The following is a 17,847-nucleotide window of genomic DNA, read 5'->3' on the forward strand; positions in this document are numbered from 1 at the left end:
AATGTTCTGCATTTGGATTGTGGTGGTACAGACACATGTGTATGAAATTTCTAAAATTCATCAAACCATAGATTTAAAACCCCTGCAGTTGAACATATGTAAACTCTACAGTGATGCTGATTTAAAATAAAACTCTTCATTAGATGAATGAGAAGAAGAATCCTTAAACTGTCTGAATGGGACTTTATGTTCCTGGAAACCAAAATGGAGGAGGGGAGGCAACTGTGACGGTAATGATTTCGCTTTAGAAATGGGAACCACTGCCTTGTTCCCATACTCTCTTGTCATAGCTTATCTATCCTGAACATGAGCATGGTGCTGTTGGCCTTTGAGGAGCTCATAATATGTTATTCTTCCCACTGGGAATCCCAGGAAATCTTGGGCAAGTGGGTATGGATGAAACCACAGAGCTGCTATTTATGAGGTTAGACATTGATCCCAGGGTCACTGGGCAAGTTTGGATTTATTTTGACTGACCAATGTGGTATGTGTGGAGCGCCATTTAGATGGGAAGGAATCCATGCTACACACTTCCTCAGGGGTTACTGAAAGGTCAGAAGCTGACGCTGATGAGTAAAGACCATTTCACTCAATGCTGCAGACAAGTCTCCTCTCACGTAAAATCTGGCCACCCAAAGCCATTATCTGCACCAACAGCTATAGCAAACCCCAACTGAAGTAGGAATGCTGCCATTCTGGAATCAGGATGGCATCCATAGATAAGCATTTTCATTTCTGTTGAAGTTCTACCATCCATTAAGTAGCTTGAAGTTTCAATTTCTACATAAGCTATTTCTACCTGATGCTTCAGGCAACATCTTCTCCATGATTATCATTATATAAAATTCATTACATACCACAATTCATCAGCACACAAAACTTCTTAGTCAAAACTTAAATGATCAAGACAAAACAAAACAAACAAAACATAAATGATCCAATTACTTGAGCTAAGAAAAAAAGACTTAGTTTTCTGTTAAAATAAAAGGCAAACTCCAGGGGTAAAGAATAGAAAAATAGGTAGATCAAAATCTATGTACCTACTCTATCTTTTATTTTATTTTATTTTATTTTAAATTTTTTTTTTAAAATTTATTTATTTGACAGAGAAATCACAGGCATAGAGGCAGGCAGAGAGAGAGAGAGGAGGAAGCAGGCTCACCGCTGAGCAGAGAGCCCGACGCGGGACTCGATCTCAGGACCCCGAGATTATGACCTGAGCCGAAGGCAGTGGCTTAACCCACTGAGCCACCCAGGCGCCTCTATCTTTTAAAGTGCTATTAAAAGGTGATGTTCTAGAACTAGACGGGGCAATAGCTACACAACCTGTGAATACTCATTGAATTGCTTTCTTTGAAAGGGTGAATTTTATGGATAAGTGAATATATCTCAATAAAAAGCAATACATCCATTTTAGGTCAATCAAAAATATTTAAAGATTATAGTACCTGACTTCCTTTTTGTTGACTTTCATTCCTTGGCTCAGCAACTCAATCATCTTGGAAAATCCTACTAGAACATTCCAGCCCCACTTATGTGATTACAGCTTATGAATTGAGCAGACATCCCCAAAGGCATCAGGAAATACCATTAAATGGGATACTGTATTTCACAAAATAATTTAACAAGATCTATACATCAGCGACAATCAAAAATATCTAATAACCTGTCTTATTATTTTTAATATGACCTATGGAAATCCAGACTAATGCTGGTTAAAATTATTAAAATGTTATAGTAAAGCCTGTTGCTGCCTAAAATTATATTAATCACTTTAGGAATGTCAAAATGCAAAATGTTATGTGGAAACATAGACATATTATATCACAATGAATGTCCAAATGGACCTTCAGTGCTCATTACTATGTCATATTATTGAACTTGCTTTCATTGGCATTTCCTGTTACATTAAAATATGATGCTATATTTTCAAACATTCTTTTGTGTTGAAACAAAATCTCCAAAAATAGTAAAAAGAAGCATATAACCTGAAAGAATTAGAGTGAAAACATCTTGAGGAACAACCTTCCCCTGGTTTTGTAGTCTCAAGAAGAAACTAATAATTTTCTCATAAAGTTACTGGACATAAAAATTAAGGCCTTAAAAAAAAAATTAAGGCCTTAACCATGGATGAACTGAATTGGATACTATGAAGTTCAAGGGAAAAGCCCCTTTTTAAAATTACTTCATAATACTTTGCATATATAGTTTATTTGCTATAAGTTTCAATTGAAATTGTACTATCAAGTTGCATTAAATTTCATTTTACCGCAGAGAAGTCCTACTTAACAACCAAAAAAGAAATGCTTTTGGTCTCTATGATTCCAAGAATACTCATAATAAGGAAAACACACTTTAATTTGAGCAGTGTACAGAAAAATGGGAGATTGTGAGCTCATCTGAAAGATCACTTCATTCGGCAGCTAAATGAAACCTTTCAACAATTACCTCTGGCTTTAACTGCTAATACTATTCTGTTTCTGTTTAGGGTGAGTTTCCAGATTTCCGGTGGATGCCTTTGTAGATTACATAAAGGGGGCCAGGCTGAGGTGCTTTGCTAAGAGATTGCTATTTTTAAAGTCATTTATTTGTAATTTGGACAATGAGCCAGTACTTTGTCAAGTGTAATACAAGTATTTCCCACCTGACAAGAATGGTTTCTTAGTCTCCTTTTAGGACAGCATTAGTTTGAATAGTATCACTACACTCAATAGGGAACTCAATCTAGAAATTATTTTCATTCTCTTTCAATTTCCCTTATTAGATTTACTAAAGTAAGAGAGGCCTCTGTTTAAAGAGGAGTGTGGCTAAAATCACTAGCAGCTTGTCCTTCTGGGAAGCCGACTCAAATCCACAGGGAGGATTTGATGCTGAGAGGCATTAAAGCTGGTGTTCTGCTATTTACACAACCTTAGTCAACAGACATGTAACATTTGGTTAGGAGAGGAAGATAGGCATGTACAACAGTTCAGAAATCCCACCAACTTGCAAATTTGGGCACAGTGAAATATCATGAAATACCACATGGTTGATGTTAGTGACTAGCTATCAGGCTACAGATATGACTAATTAGAATAGGTTTTAGGAAGATCTACTATAGAAAGACCCAAACTTCATTAGAGGCAGTAATTCTATTCTTCAATTAGTTAGCATGATTTCCTAATTCAGAAATTCCTTAAATACTAAAAAGGTTCCTAATTAAAAGTTCTGATATTTTCTGGTATCGAGCAGTCTGTCAATAACTCAGGTATTGAAAGAGGTGAGACACAGGATTACAGCTGATTGTTCAAACTTTGTATGTGCTAAAGGTGAAAACACAAGCTCTTTTATAACGACAAATAGACTGTATCCTAACCTTGGTCTGTTAACTCATTGGATCTGGTCCAAAATCATAAGAGGAAGCATGGGCGGGTGTGTATTTCACTTGCCAAAGGCCTTGGTTACTTAGAGCCACAGTCGAATTCATTCAAACGGCTAGAACAAACAACTCATCCTATACAGTTTGCTGGTGGCAGGCTACCAATGTCATTGTTATAGCGCCACGTCCTGCTCACCTTCAGGGTTAATGGGAAAACTGTCCTGATGCCAACCCTGTGACATCAGCACCCAGGAGGAGCTGGAAGCCTGAGACACTGGGCCAAGGAACAAAGGTTTGTCAACAGACGTTACTGCCTGAACCTAGAACAACGTTAGTGTGCAGTAATGCTGCCATTAGCTAATTGCCTGGCCTTTCAATGTTGGTGCCAGCTGGCCATGACTGGTGTTCACACAGGTTTGTTCTTACAGCATGACATATTTCATTCCAGATCATGGTGTGTGGTGCAACAGAGACTGGCATCCTACATTCTTCAAAGACTTGCAGAACAAGAAAATATTGTATGTTCCTTCTAGTTTACTTTTAGTCTTATATTACAACAGAAATTGCCTTGTTTATGTTAGCAAACCTGCTAGAGCATGTTCGGTTATGAAGTCTCCATTCCACAATAACACAGTTAGCATCATTATGAATAAGTGTCTATGGGGCACCTGGGTGGCTCAGTGGGTTAAGCCTCTGCCTTTGGTTCAGGTCATGATCTCAGGGTCCTGGGATCGAGCCCCGCATCGGGCTCTCTGCTCATCAGGGAACCTGCTTCCTCCTCTCTCTCTCTGCCTGCCTCTCTGCCTACTTGTGATCTCTCTCTCTCTGTGTCAAATAAATAAATGCAATCTTTAAAAAAAATAAGTGTCTAGCACCCTACACCTGTGCTCCAAAGCTCAACCCAGCAGTAACATCTGGAGGCTCTTGCCTGTGTCTCGCCCAGGAACTATATTGTGAGCAGGTGCTCTCAAGGCTCAAGCAATCCCAATGATAAACTCTCCCATTTCCATATCACTGTTCATCATAAAAGTGTTTTTAAATACCAGAACATGAGAGGAAGGCAAGCACCGCCCTCTTGCTCAGTCACAGGTTCTGCCAGAAGACAAGATGAAAGTCAAGTGTGTTTTCTCCTTTTGAAGTTGTATGCGGATCTTTTCCCTTTCCAGGTTTCAATCAAAGTAAAGAACAAATCACTTGCATTCTGAATAAGTCTTAGGCAAATCAGAATTTCTTGTTCTTCTTGTTGACCTTTTATGTTGACAGACTACAGATCTAGAGGAAACCCCTGGTCCAATAACTGATTTGGTTTCTCCTGCAGTTCCTTGCAAGGATACTGGAAGCTGAAACCAGGGCAGATTTGCCAAGATGGGACCTAATACACCCAGAGATGCAGAGAATTCATGCTTGTATTTATTACATATTTTAGAACTAAATTTGTGCCTGGTCGTCAACATTTGATAGGCAAGAAAACAATGATGGGTCACATTTAGATGCTTTGTTAGAAGCACAGGCTAGTAAAATCAAGTTCCTTGTTTGCTGGCCAAATTAGAGGAAGGAGGGCAGACAAAAGAGGCAGCCTCAGGAGTGTGGTTGAAAATTCTTGGAAGTTATAACTTCCAGTTATAACGCAAATAAGTCCTGGGGACTTAATGTAGAGTGTGGCAACTCAAGCGACAACACTATGGTATATCTGAAAGTTGCCAAGAATGTACATCTTAAAAGTTCTCAACATAAGAAAAAATATTTTTTTAACTGTGTAGTCATGGATGTTACTACATTTATTGTGTAATCATTTTGCAATATATATTCATATATATGTATATGAATATATATGTATACATATACATGTTAATATATGTAATGTATACATGTAACATGACATATGTATATGTCATGTTAATACCTAAAACTAACACTAATCTGCCTAAAATGAATTCACCTAAAACTAGCATAATGTTACATTATACCATATATTTATGTGTGTGCGTGTGTGTGTGTATGTGTGTGTCATTATATCTCAATAAAATAGGTGAAAATGGAACATTGGTTTGAATTGATGACTCACTTTAAGAAAATCAGGTATTTCTCCCTCTGAAGTTTTCAATAAATGTAAACACATGAATGAGAAAAAGAAAATTCTTGAAATTTTCTGAACTTGCTCTATTTCATTGAATAATATAGCCTTTCATGTTTTGGGCCACTGGCTTCCCAGAGTGGCCCGGCGTGATGATGTTCCTACTGGTTTCGGAGACCCCTACCCTCAAGAACCCAGGACATTTCTTCTTGGAAAGCTTTTGAAAACCATTCGGTGTGGACTCAATTCAAATCCTTGATTTCACTTTCTAGGTTTTCACAGTATATACATGGTAAGCCTCAAGTATTTTGCTGGTGATACAGATACAGTGAGATGGTGGAGGTGCTGGCTTCTCTTGTGTACTTTCATTTGCTTGCTTCTGTCACCTCCCAGCGCACAAGTCCCTACATGATCCAGACCAGGTCTGCCTAAACCAACTTTGGCAGGGTCTCTCTCACAGCCATGTAGAGTTCAGAACAACCATCTGACAGGAACAGTGAATGGCCAATGGCAGGCATCCAACTGCGCCACTCAAGTCTCCATTCCCTTTGAACAAGCACAAAGAGAGGAAGCACCAGGCAGACTTCCAAAGAAGTACACCAGATTTGGTTAGTTGATACTAATTCTTGAGTGACGACGATGATGACGACCATGACTGAGCACTTAGTAGGTCCTAAGGATTATATCAGAAGCTCCACACATTACCTCTAACCCTCTCAACTGCTCTGTGTGTTAGGTTCTGCTACTCCAATTTAGCAAATAAGAGAAAAGGGAAACTGACTGGCTGGTTCAAGGCCACAGGACACTGAAGAGGTTGAATCAGGATTCAAATTCAGATTAGATTGAATGAAAAGTTGTTTGGTTCTTACCTTTATCCATTCTTGTCCGTTAAATCTACAAAGTCAAGATTATGGGTGCTCTTGATTTTGTAGAGCTGAAGAGTCTTATTTTTGAAAGAGGTTATTGAGAAGGTAATTGCCTGTGACTGCAGTGACAGATGCCATATAAATGGAGAGACTCAGAGATAATGGGAACGCACATTCTGAGACTGTATCCAACTGCTAGGAGACAACCTGACTCTCCTCTGCACATATTGCTAAGGTGAAGAAGGGAGCAGGTGACCGTATCAATGAATAATGAGGTATCCTTAGATGCCCCAAGACAGAAGGCTGAGAATCAGTATCTCTTATACATAGCAGATACAAGGCATCATCTGCTGAGGAGTACAAAGGACAAAACAAAGTCCATTGTTACCAGTTTAGAGGTTGGCAAGACGACCCTCAGAAGCAGTTTCCTATAAACACATTTCTTTTAAGCTACTATATTGTTTCATCTATTCATCCATCTCTCTACTCACACATTTATCATAAAGCCACTCATTGATTTACTCAAAAACTATTTACTGTTTATAGTATATAAAGCAGAGTCCTAGACAAGGGGACCTGGTGTGTGTGTGTGTGTGTGAGAAAGATGAATCAGACATAGTTATTGCCTCTAAGGAACTTACTGACTGGTATAGTGTTTCTCCAACTTTAAAAAAAATGTATTTCCCATCTACCTGCCAAGAAAATGTGTATTTTACACTAGGGTCTGATATATATACACATGACTCAAAGTTTTAAAAAGCATTATTTACCCTTAAAACCTATAATATAGGGGCGCCTGGGTGGCTCAGTGGGTTAAAGCCTCTGCATTCGGCTCGGGTCATGATCCCAGGGTCCTGAGATCGAGCCCCGCATCAGGCTCTCTGCTCAGTGCAGAGCCTGCTTCTCTCTCTCTCTCTCTGCCTGCCTCTCTGCCTGCTTGTGTTCTCTGTCTGTCAAATAAATAAATAAAATCTTTAAAATAAAAAACCTATAATGTACTCTGATATATATATATATATTTTTTTTTTTTTTTTTGGTTAAGATTTTTATTTATTTATTTATTTATTTATTTGACACAGAGAGAGAGTTTGCACACAGGCAGAGGGAGCAGCAAAGGGAGAAGGAGAACCAGGCTCCCCACTGAGCAGGGAGACTGATGCAGGGCTTAATCCCAACCCTGGGATCATGACCCAAGCTGAAGGCAGACACTTAACTGACTAAGCCACCCAGACATCCCTCGTCTGTAATTTTCTATTCTAGCCTATTCTAATACTCTAGTTCAATAAACATGGTACTGTTTGCTTGAGAGAATGAAACAACGCTTCAGATAGAGATTTCAGAGGTGTGAATATTCACATCTACATAGCTGTATGGAGTCAGCAGGGAAGAAATCAAGCAAACCTTTTCCGATGATGAGGTACTTGAGTGGGACCTTGAAACATAGGCTAAAAAGCAGGCAGGAGGAAGAGGTAAGCGGCCATCCAGGAAGGAGACAGCATGCAGAAATGCACAGTGGCAGGCAAGCACATATTGAAACATGGGTTGGTAAAGGTGCAGGGGGGAAGTAAGACAGGCTGTAGTCACATCAAGGCATGAAAGGAAAAATGAAGGTTTTGAAGAAGGAAACGAAGGGGACGGGGTTGTATTTAGGGAAGATCCATTAGACAGCATCAGAGAGGAATTGGTAAGAATCCCCTCATTCTTCCTTTATGCACTTTGAGGCTACTCCACCTTGCCATGGGAACTTCTGCTTGCACACGAGCCTCACAGTGCAAAGGCCCACCCTGGCCTTACCTGCATGGGAAGCAAACTAAAAATTTGGTAGAAGACTGGCTGGAAAATGGACTAAAGTAATGTAAAATCTCATGTGCTACAAACACTTCGTAATATTGAATGAAATGTAAGATTATTATTACTTTTTTAATGCAGAAATAAGTTCGCTGGAAAGGAAAAGGGAAATGAAAAGGAAGAAGACATGAGGTGACATAGTGGCTGCACGGAGAGAGGACTATTGGTCTCATTGCCTTAGAGGCTTTTTTTTGTTGCCCACTTGGGGACAGGAAACAAAGCTGTGGGCCTTGAGAGGTGGGACACTGGAAATAAGGCACTTACAGAAATTCTGGTGCTAAAAATGAAACAAAGCATGGCAAAAAATCTATCCACTGGCACAGGAAAATAAAAACATATTCCAACGGTCCCTGCCTGGGTTCTGAGTAAAAACAGCAACAACATCTTCCCTGAAAATTTGAAATCATAGTCCCAAGTCTTAGATGAATTTGGGGTTTACTTGTATCATCTTCTAGGTGCATAAATTCCCAAGTCAACATAATATTTGGCCCCAGATAGTGATTACTCTGGAGGTAATCCAAAAGAGGACAGAAGAAATGTATGTTTATGGTGATCTGAGACATAAAATAGAAATCATAAACTCAAGAAAGGAACAAACTAAACCTAACAAGATTTTATTTTAATTTTTTAAAAAATATTTTATTTATTTATTTGAGAGTGAGTGAGTGAGAGAGAGAGAGAGAGAGAGAGAGAAAGCATGAGCAGAGGGAGAGGGAGAAGCAGACTCTCTGCTGAGCAGGGAGCCTGTTGCAGGGCTGGATCTAGAGACTCTGGAGTCATGACCTGAGTGAAAGGCAGATGCTTAACCGACTGAGCCACCCAGGCATCCTCTAACTAGATTTTAAAAGAGAACCAACAACACTTCCAGAAATGAAAAATAGAGTCACCGAAATTTTAATTCTAAATGGGCAAGTTATACAAGAGATTAGACTATGCCCAAGAGAGTGTTAATTGAGGTTGGACCTGAGAAAATTACTCAGAATGCAGTAGCAAAATACAAGAAGCGGATATAATAAAATAAGGGTAAAAAAGGATATGAAATAGAGCATACGGTCTAAAATACATCTAATAGGAACACCAGGAAAGGAAAAGAGGGAAAGTGGAGGAACGGCAATATTCAAGAAATTAATGGCTAATTTTCCAGAATTGATGAAAGATATAAACCCTTAATTCAAGAAACATGGGAGTCTCAAAAAAAAGAAAATTAAAATAACTACACACACACACAATGGAATAAATACTATGCAGCCATCAAAAAGCCTAAGTCTTGTCATTTGGCATGATGTGGATGGAACTAGAGGGTATTATGCTAAGTAAAATAAGTCAATCAGAGAAAGACAATTATCATACGATCTCACTGATATAAGGAATTTGAGAAACAAAACAGAAGATCAAAGGGGAAGGGAGGGAAAAATGAAACAAGATGAAAGCAGAGGGAGACAAATCATAAGAGACTCTTAATCTCAGGAAACAAACTGAGGGTTGCTTGAGGGGAGGAGCATGGGAGGGATGGGGTGGCTGGGTGATGGACATTGAGGAGGATATGTGCTGTGGTGAGGAAAAAAAAAAGGATTAAGAAAGAAAATAACTCCACATCCAGAGTGTAGTGAAACTGAAGAACACTATAGACAAAGAGAAAAACCATAAAAGCAAACAGGGAACAAAGTCAATTATCCAGAGACAATAAATCAGCCAAAGACTTTACCACAGGAATGATAGTGGGAACATAGTGAAATGTATCACCAGTAGTCTGGGTGGGGGGGAATAAATGTCAAATTAGAACTCTATTCCCAGCTGAACTATCATTGACAGCTGAGGGAGAAAGAAGATAAACAAGATAGGTAAACAAGACCAAGTAGTTTACTACCCACTCACTCTTACTTAAAAGAACTACCAAAAACGTATTTTGGGAAGAAGAAAATTTAAACAGAGGGAAAGAGTAGGAGGCAAAAGGCATGAGCATCCATTGTATTATTTTCTGTATTTTTTCTTATTTGAAATAAAAATATAAAAAAAGAAGCCACAGATGACCCAATTTAGCTTGTTTAAAACACTTTTCTTGGGAAAGGTGAAATAATGGTAAGAGTAGATAAGAGCAAATGCTATCAGCTAAGCCCATGAAGCAATAAAAGTAGAATAACATTACTGATTCATCTGTAAATATTAACAAATATCTGAGCATCTTTTGAGCAAAAAGAACAATATTGTTAACCCAGTGAAAGATGTTTACAAAGAAAAAAAATATATAAAATTTAATTTTGGTAGAACACCTTTATTTCTTGTTCTTTTTTAATCATTAAAGTTAGCTATTTGGGTACTGGGAATTCATAAATACAACTTTAATATTTTGTGTAACTTATCCCACACAGTCTACCTGATGTGGAATTTTGAAGAATGTAGTCTTCTGAAAGTGAACTAAAAAGTATAGATTCCTGAGTATCGCCACAAGTGATAAATCTGTACTTCTGACTTTTTGAAAATTACCCTTACTACTCCCATACCTGTTTTAATTACAAAGATAAAAGAATAAATTTTGTGATTTGATACAAACATACATAAATGCAGGCTTTTAAAGGATTCTCTGTCTTTGACATAACTCAGCAAGAGAAACAGTAGGGCCATTTATTGAAATTCACTTTAACCATACTATACCTACATCAAAAATAATACTCTTGCTATGGCTACAGAATAAAATGTCAAATGCACATTAACCTTTTTTGAATCCAGTAGCAAGCCACAGAATCTACTCATATTTATTGTCCCTTAAGTAAGCAACTACAAGGACAAAAATTACTAAGCATTTTCCAGCAGACCAGAAATGGATATGGCACGGAAGCTTGCATGTCTGCCAAAAAATACAAGGGGGAATAAATAGTCCTTTTTTATAAAAAGCAACAATACTAAAAATTGATTGATATACTTCTTGAGCTAAAAACATAATGTTCATCTACTTGGCCCTCAGCCTCTAGTGGATTCTCACCCTCGGCGCACCATGAAGATTTGCTGACGGAACATGACTTAATGCTTTTTCATCTCCACTTTTCTTGTGGGGACTTAAAAGTTGTCTCACTGAAAGGAACAAAAATGCCTACTTCTAATTAAAAGAATGCTGTGGCATATATTAGTTGTTCAGACATAATGTTTACTCCAAGAAGAAAATGCTATACATATAAATTCCAAGCTAGTAAAGACAAGAAAGTTAACCCCCAATTTTTGGGTTAAACCCACAAGTTGACCCTAATATTTTACATCACAAATTCTCAAATAATGACATATAAACTATTATTTTAGTAAGGGGGTGGCTCAAAAGGTGTCAGGGCCTAGCCTTTTTAGCATCTCTTTCAACTTTTATACAACTTTCCTGTTCCTTAGCACAATTCACCATGACAATTTCAGAGAGCCCTGATCTGCCCCTGTTAGGAGTAAAATGACTCTTCTTTGTTACTTCCCACTCTCTGTGCCTTAAACTCCTCCATGACCTCTGGAGTAAGGTAGCTTCTCACCCTCCACCAGGAGAGGCAGGTGCACAGTCTCAGCATCTCTCGAGGTACCTGGAGGGTTCCAAAGATCAGTACAGTTTTGGGCAATGAGAACTTGGGTACTGGATTTTTTGGTTGATTCAAGTTACAGGATAGTCCTGTGTTAGTTTGTTTTAAGACATTAAAGAAAGTATTTGCACACGAGAATGACCATGTAAAGACTGGCTACAGAATGTAGAAGGTTCAGAGGTGGGCTCTGAAGGCATCCAGCCTGAGGTCAAGTCAGCACTGTGAGAACTTGGGTAATTACTTTGCCCTCTCTGTGCCAGCATTTCCTGTCTTTAAATTAGGTTGTAAATACTACCTACCTAAAGTCACTATGAAGATTAAAGAATAAAATAAATTAAGCCCAGAGACTGGCAGAGAGTAATTACTTGAGGAATATTAGCTATTATTAGCACTAAGAGTAGCAGAAATTTTTTAAAAAATGAGTGAATGAGGAAAAGGTACTGCACTAAGCTTTAATTTAAAGGGTTAAAACTATAAAACCAAGAAACATTCTAAAAACAGGAAGTTAGAATTCATGAAGATAACCTCCACTGATTTAATGAAAACTTGATTGAATGATTGATTTGCCAGAGAGAGAGACGGGGGGAACACATAAGCAGAGGGAGCAACAGGCAGAGGGAAAAGCAGACTCCCCACTGAGTAGGGAGCCTGATGAGGGACTCCATCCCAGGACTCCGGGATCATGACCTGAGCTGAAGGCATGTGCTTAACCAACTAAGCCACCCAGGCATCCCTCTAAATAAAAAATAAAATGCAAAATTTGTAACTTTCAGGCAACCACATATTTAACAAATATTCTTGAATTTTGACTCCTAAACCTTAAATGTGATTCTTACACAGGTCATTCGCCCCACCTCCTTTTTCTTAAGAGAGGAAGAGCGGGAACAGCTAGGAGGAGACAAAAAAAAGAGAATCTCAAGCAGACTCCATGCTGAGCACAGAGTCTAATGTGGGGCCCCGATCTCATGACCCTGAGATCATGACCTGAGCTGAAACCAAGAGTTGGATGCTTAACCAGCTGAGCCACCCAGGTGCCCCACAAAGGTTATTTTTAACAATGTTGAGCATCATCCGTTAGTTATTTTTTTTTAAAAACCTTATATAGTGGGTTCAATAATATTATATTTAATTATTTTAAGCCTTGATGCCATGAAGCCAACCTCACATCATCTTCTCATGTCCCGGTATTCTCTCAGGAGGTACAAAGCCGAGCTTCATAGAAAAAACTGTGTCATTCTGAATTTCTTTCCTTTTCTCTTATTGTGTGTGTCCCGCGAAGGTCAGAAAACAAGTAATCTGAATCTAACAACTGGACTTTTCTTCCTGACTGTCCTTTTGAGATTCAGGACTCTAGAGCCCTTGTTAGAGCAATTCACTTAAGGCTAAACACATGCCTCATTTTGTAGCAGAATCGTCTGCAAAGAAAGATACTGACGTCCAAGGACATTATCTGTCTAATAAGGGACCTAAAGGTAAGTGAGCTGAGAATTTCCTGTCCTCCAATTTTCAGAAAACAAAGAGGTGTTTCTAAATGACTCACCAAATAACTTCCTCAAACAATAGATCACCAAGACCACATGTTCTCAAACTGGGAGTCCAGGCAGCCACCTAAAGAATGATTTTTTCTCCTTTACTTTAAAAACAGACCAAAGATTTTGATGAAAAGCGTATGTATATAGCAGAGACCCTAAACACAATTTTTCCAGGATTCACACCTATTGTTAAATTATGCTTATTAGTCTTAAATGTAGTAGCCAAGCATGGTACTTAAATGTATTTGCCAAAGATTGTTCTGAAGTCCTTGACTCTCATTTTTTTTCTTAAATCAGGAAACTTAATTCTAACCTTTTAAAAAATTACCTACGGTATCAAAAACACCTTGGGAAATCCATCTTTTCTTGGAGCTGTAAAATCTACTATATTTAGCGTCAAGATGAATTTAAAAGGGTGTCATGGCCCATACTCACCAGAGGTTCTGCCATGATGATGCGAATCTTCCGCTCAGCCTGAGTGGTGAAGTTGACAAATAAACTCTTGAGGACATATTCTCCTGGTTTGCTGTCTGGGTCCACATTGATGGGTAACATGGTTGGCGGCCCTTTCTCTCTCTGCGTGCCAGAAACAGGTGGAACTGGAGGCTTGATGTAACCGTTGCCAACTGGAGAAGCTGGAAAATATAACAGATGCTCTTACTGGCTGCAAATCACATCATAAATACCCAGATTGGCTGTTTTAAAACATAAACATAAGGATACAAATCGTATCAATAATGTTGCACTTTATGTCATAACTTGGCCTTATTCTTTAGGAACCGTGTCAAGATTTATGTGTGTTGATTACATTAAGTTGGCATTATGCCATATTTGATAATCTCAAAGTACTTCTGTTTACCACATTACTTTAGGTAAATTACCTTGTAAGCATGCAATAGAGCTGAGAAATCCTACAACATTTAAGATGTTTTTTGCTTCTTTTTTATGACCCGGGAAAAAAAGGACTAAGAAAATATATGTAGGGGGAAAAAAGTGATTTCTTGTTATGGTTTTCCTAATGGCCAGGAGCTCTCCATGCTCTATTCTAATAATGGAAAAGACTCTGGGGGTGGTGGCTTCCAGACGTTTCCATGAGCCCAGAAGTTTCAGAAACCCAGCTGGCTCTAGCCCCTGAAAGAGATGTCCCTCTTGGAAGATAAAAAGCTCAGGCAGTGCCCCATCTGTGCCATTCAAGGTGTAGATTTAACTTTTCACTGTGCCACCCTTTGGTTCAAGTTGGGATGCCTTTCCTCATCCCTCATGAAATGTGCAGATTCCCTATGTGGATTAGATCTTGAATAGAGGCAGCTGACAGAGTCCCCAGGAAGTGACCTCCTTTCAGAATGCAAAGGAGTCAACTATTTTGAGAGAGAAAATAATTTTTACTCATATATGAAAATTTCACATCTCTGCCCTCTATACTACACTTTGGCATGTCAAACTCTAACACGTGCTACCTCCTTCCACCTAAGTACTTGTGAGATGGTCGGGCATGACAGTCAATGAAAGAAATGGTAAGAGCTAAATGTGGTTAAGACAGAGGCATTAGAAGTGCTAAGGACAGGATGATGATAAAGTAGACATTTTTTTTTTTTTTTTAAAGGAAGACTAACTAGTTCTAGATGACTGGGTACAGAGGTTAAGGAAGAAAGTGAAGCAAAAAGTGAATTTCTAGTTTGGGTACTGGTTTGGATATCAAGAGGATGGTGATTCTAAAACAAGGACAGGTTATAAAATAAGGAAAAATGAAAGAGAAAAAAGTCCTAGATCCAGGAAAGCCGAACACTTTTCTCAAAATGACAAATAAATTCAAGGCTTCTCCTCCCTTCTTTCTATCCGAAGTGAAATTCTGAGGAAGCCCAGCAAAAATTGTATTTACTTTATTGAATGATAAACCTGTCCTCATGTTAGGGTATAGGTTCTCCCTTCTCTTTCCTTCTCTTTCCCTACATCTCTTCCTCTCTGTTCCATTTAACCTGCCATACCGGCGAGGGGTCCCTTACAGCTGAAGGGTCTTCTTATACCTCACCTACCACTAAATTTTATGGTCTCTCAAGTTATAAAAATAAAATATGTCCTAGGTATAGTATATTCTTAGAAGCTCCATCCTAGTCCAGGCCCTTGGAGGCTTAAGGCTTGCTGATTAAAGCAGTCCCTTTGCTGACTTCCTTTCACTCATTTTACTTTCTTCCCCATGGTTATAATCATAACACTTTTTTGCTCAAGATTTTCAATGGCTCTTAATGATCATCCAGCCTCAGACGCATGGCCTGCTTTTGACAGCCCTCCATATATTGTCTCCCCCTGGCACCTGAGTCTCATTGGTGCCCTGACTGGCCCGTGAGCACACTGTTCTCCCCTGCGCCTCTTTTTCATCCTCTCTGCTCACCTAATTCTCCTGTCCTTTCAGAACCGTGTCTAAAGCCATCTCCACAAATCCTACCTCCGACAGGCCACTCCTCACTGGTAAGGGTGTATTACAGTATTTAAACATTTAAGTCATGCTCTTTGACGTGGTACATCCCACATTACTGAAGACAGACTCTGAAGACAGCAGTCAAGTGATGTGATTATCAGCTGGTCCCATCGTCCGTTCCAGCAGTGACCCTGTAACCAAACCATACATTCTGCTTTGTATCCCCTGAAAGTTTCCCAACAAGACTGTTACCTCCTGGTCTAGTACAGAATTCTTGGCATAGATAACACACAACAGATCTCCTTAAATAACTATCTAAAATGACAGCTTACTTTATTTCTGTACATCTTGAAGTGATTCATAGAGAGGGAGCTCTCAGAGAAGAATCCGTAGTTAGAATCTTTAAAGGAAGAGGGTGCGGTATTTGCAATCTCGAGTCACTAGTAAAATGGCACTCCAAGTGGCTCCCTAAAAGGCACGACTTATTCTAATTGGACATATTCAAAATCAGGTGATGTCTATGAACTGCTGCTCACCCCTCTGCTTTGCCTGCTTCCCTCTCAGTGCAGGTGTCTTTTGGAAGTGGAAAGGCTCCCAAGGCCAACTTACAGAGGGACATAAGGTCCCCCTGAGACATAAACTGAGAAAATCTAAGTGAAGGGCAGTATTTCATTATCTTTAGTTTTCCATAGGATTTAACCCATTTCTAGAAGACGGAATGAATCCAATTGATGTAATATATAATTGCAAAATCAGATCCATAATTATAAGACTCTGGGGCCCCAAAATTCCTAACCACAGTGAGAGGACTTTTTGTAAGAGTGACCTCTTGCAGTCTGCCTGCAATGTTGCATTTTGAACCAGAGTCTAAATGTAGGTACTAAAATCTCTCTCAGATGAATATTCCATTTAAACGGCCAAAGTACCAAGTCACTGCTATAAGAAAGCAAATAAACAAACAAAAAGACCCTTAGTCCCCTGTACTTCAAAGCCAGACATCCTTGTGAGTACAAAAGTCTGTACAGCCTTAGTGAGCTGGAACCAGCCTAGCCCGGCAGAGCCCCACGCTAGTGCTGCAAGAAATTCAAGCCCATCATTCCTGCTCCAAACACATCCCCTGGGCGGATGGAGATGCAGTCACATTTCAGGGGTGAGTGTCCTTGAACAGGATCTGCTCTGTTTTAATAACTCTACTTTGTCCTACCCTAATTAAGTCACAACAAACTCTCGTCTTTTGTCAGAATGATTTTCAAAAGTAAACATATGACCTGGCACCTTTCAGTAACCCCGTTATCCAATGACAATATAGTTGAGAACCAGGAAGCCCATGTTCTCTGGTAGTCCCAAAGTTCAGACCAGTCCAAACACTAGAACATCATTATGAGAAAAACTTCGTTAGACTTTCCTTCTGCACTTGATTGCTCTGAATCTGCCCACAAGTAGGATCAATGGTCTGGTTTTTAAGTTCATGAGAGTCTGGAAACAAAATTACAAGAGAAAGGAGCAATATCTATGGGTGCAAACTCTAAGAGCAAAAGAAGGGGAAAAAATGGCGCTATGCTAAAAAGCCTGCCAAATTTAAAAATGAATTTGCATAAAATGCCATTTGGCACTGGGCCACAGCATCAGACACTCCAACAGGTGTGGGGGCAGTGACGGGTCCATCCTGCATGTTGTCACAACTAAGGTTCATGACGAGGACCCCAACTCCCAGGGAAAGACTACAGGAGGTTTGATATACAGTCCTCAATCAGATAAGGTGGGGAAAAGAGTGATGTAGATTCCCAAAAGAAAATCCTACAAAAAAGGTTTGGGTGTATAAAGAATTCAGAATTAAGCTGAAGAATCTAGCTCTGAAGAATTACATCTCTTTCCTCACAGGTCTGATTTGTAACTGGAACTTATTTTTGATGGAAACAGGCCCGGGGCCAATTCAGCAACAGCCACACTTCAGCCCCTTTCCAGCTCTGCCAGTGCAGGTGGCTCCTGTTTGAACGGATTCTTCCCCACCCATAGTGTTTCCACTGCTTTCTGTCCAGCCGGGCAAGCAAGTCTGCGCATCCTTCATGGTCCAGGTCAGGATTCCCTCCCCAACCTGGTGGGGTCCGGGCCACCCCAGCCATCCCCATGGTGGGGCCTCTGGAAATAGGGATCCCTGCTCATCAAAGGGTCCTGACAGGTCACTGTTACCTCATCTTCCCCACC

The 17,847-nt window shown here is 39.5% G+C and overlaps 1 protein-coding gene across 7 annotated transcripts in view; it reads right to left on the reverse strand.

Moving 5' to 3' along the window:
- Positions 1 to 17,847, reverse strand: part of FRY (FRY microtubule binding protein) — a 437,325-nt gene that overhangs the window by 198,754 nt on the left and 220,724 nt on the right. For 6 of the 7 annotated variants that reach the window (XM_059144289.1, XM_059144291.1, XM_059144290.1 and 3 more), the window contains one exon: positions 13,662 to 13,861. In XM_059144289.1, coding sequence (XP_059000272.1) covers positions 13,662 to 13,781 — 120 coding nt within the window. In that variant the 5' untranslated portion in view covers positions 13,782 to 13,861. Of the gene's footprint in view, positions 1 to 13,661; positions 13,862 to 17,847 lie in introns of those variants that run through there. The other variant, XM_059144292.1, reaches the window with a different exon arrangement.

This window comes from Mustela lutreola, chromosome 13, assembly GCF_030435805.1.
Source record: "Mustela lutreola isolate mMusLut2 chromosome 13, mMusLut2.pri, whole genome shotgun sequence".
Classification (NCBI taxonomy): Eukaryota; Metazoa; Chordata; class Mammalia; order Carnivora; family Mustelidae; genus Mustela; species Mustela lutreola.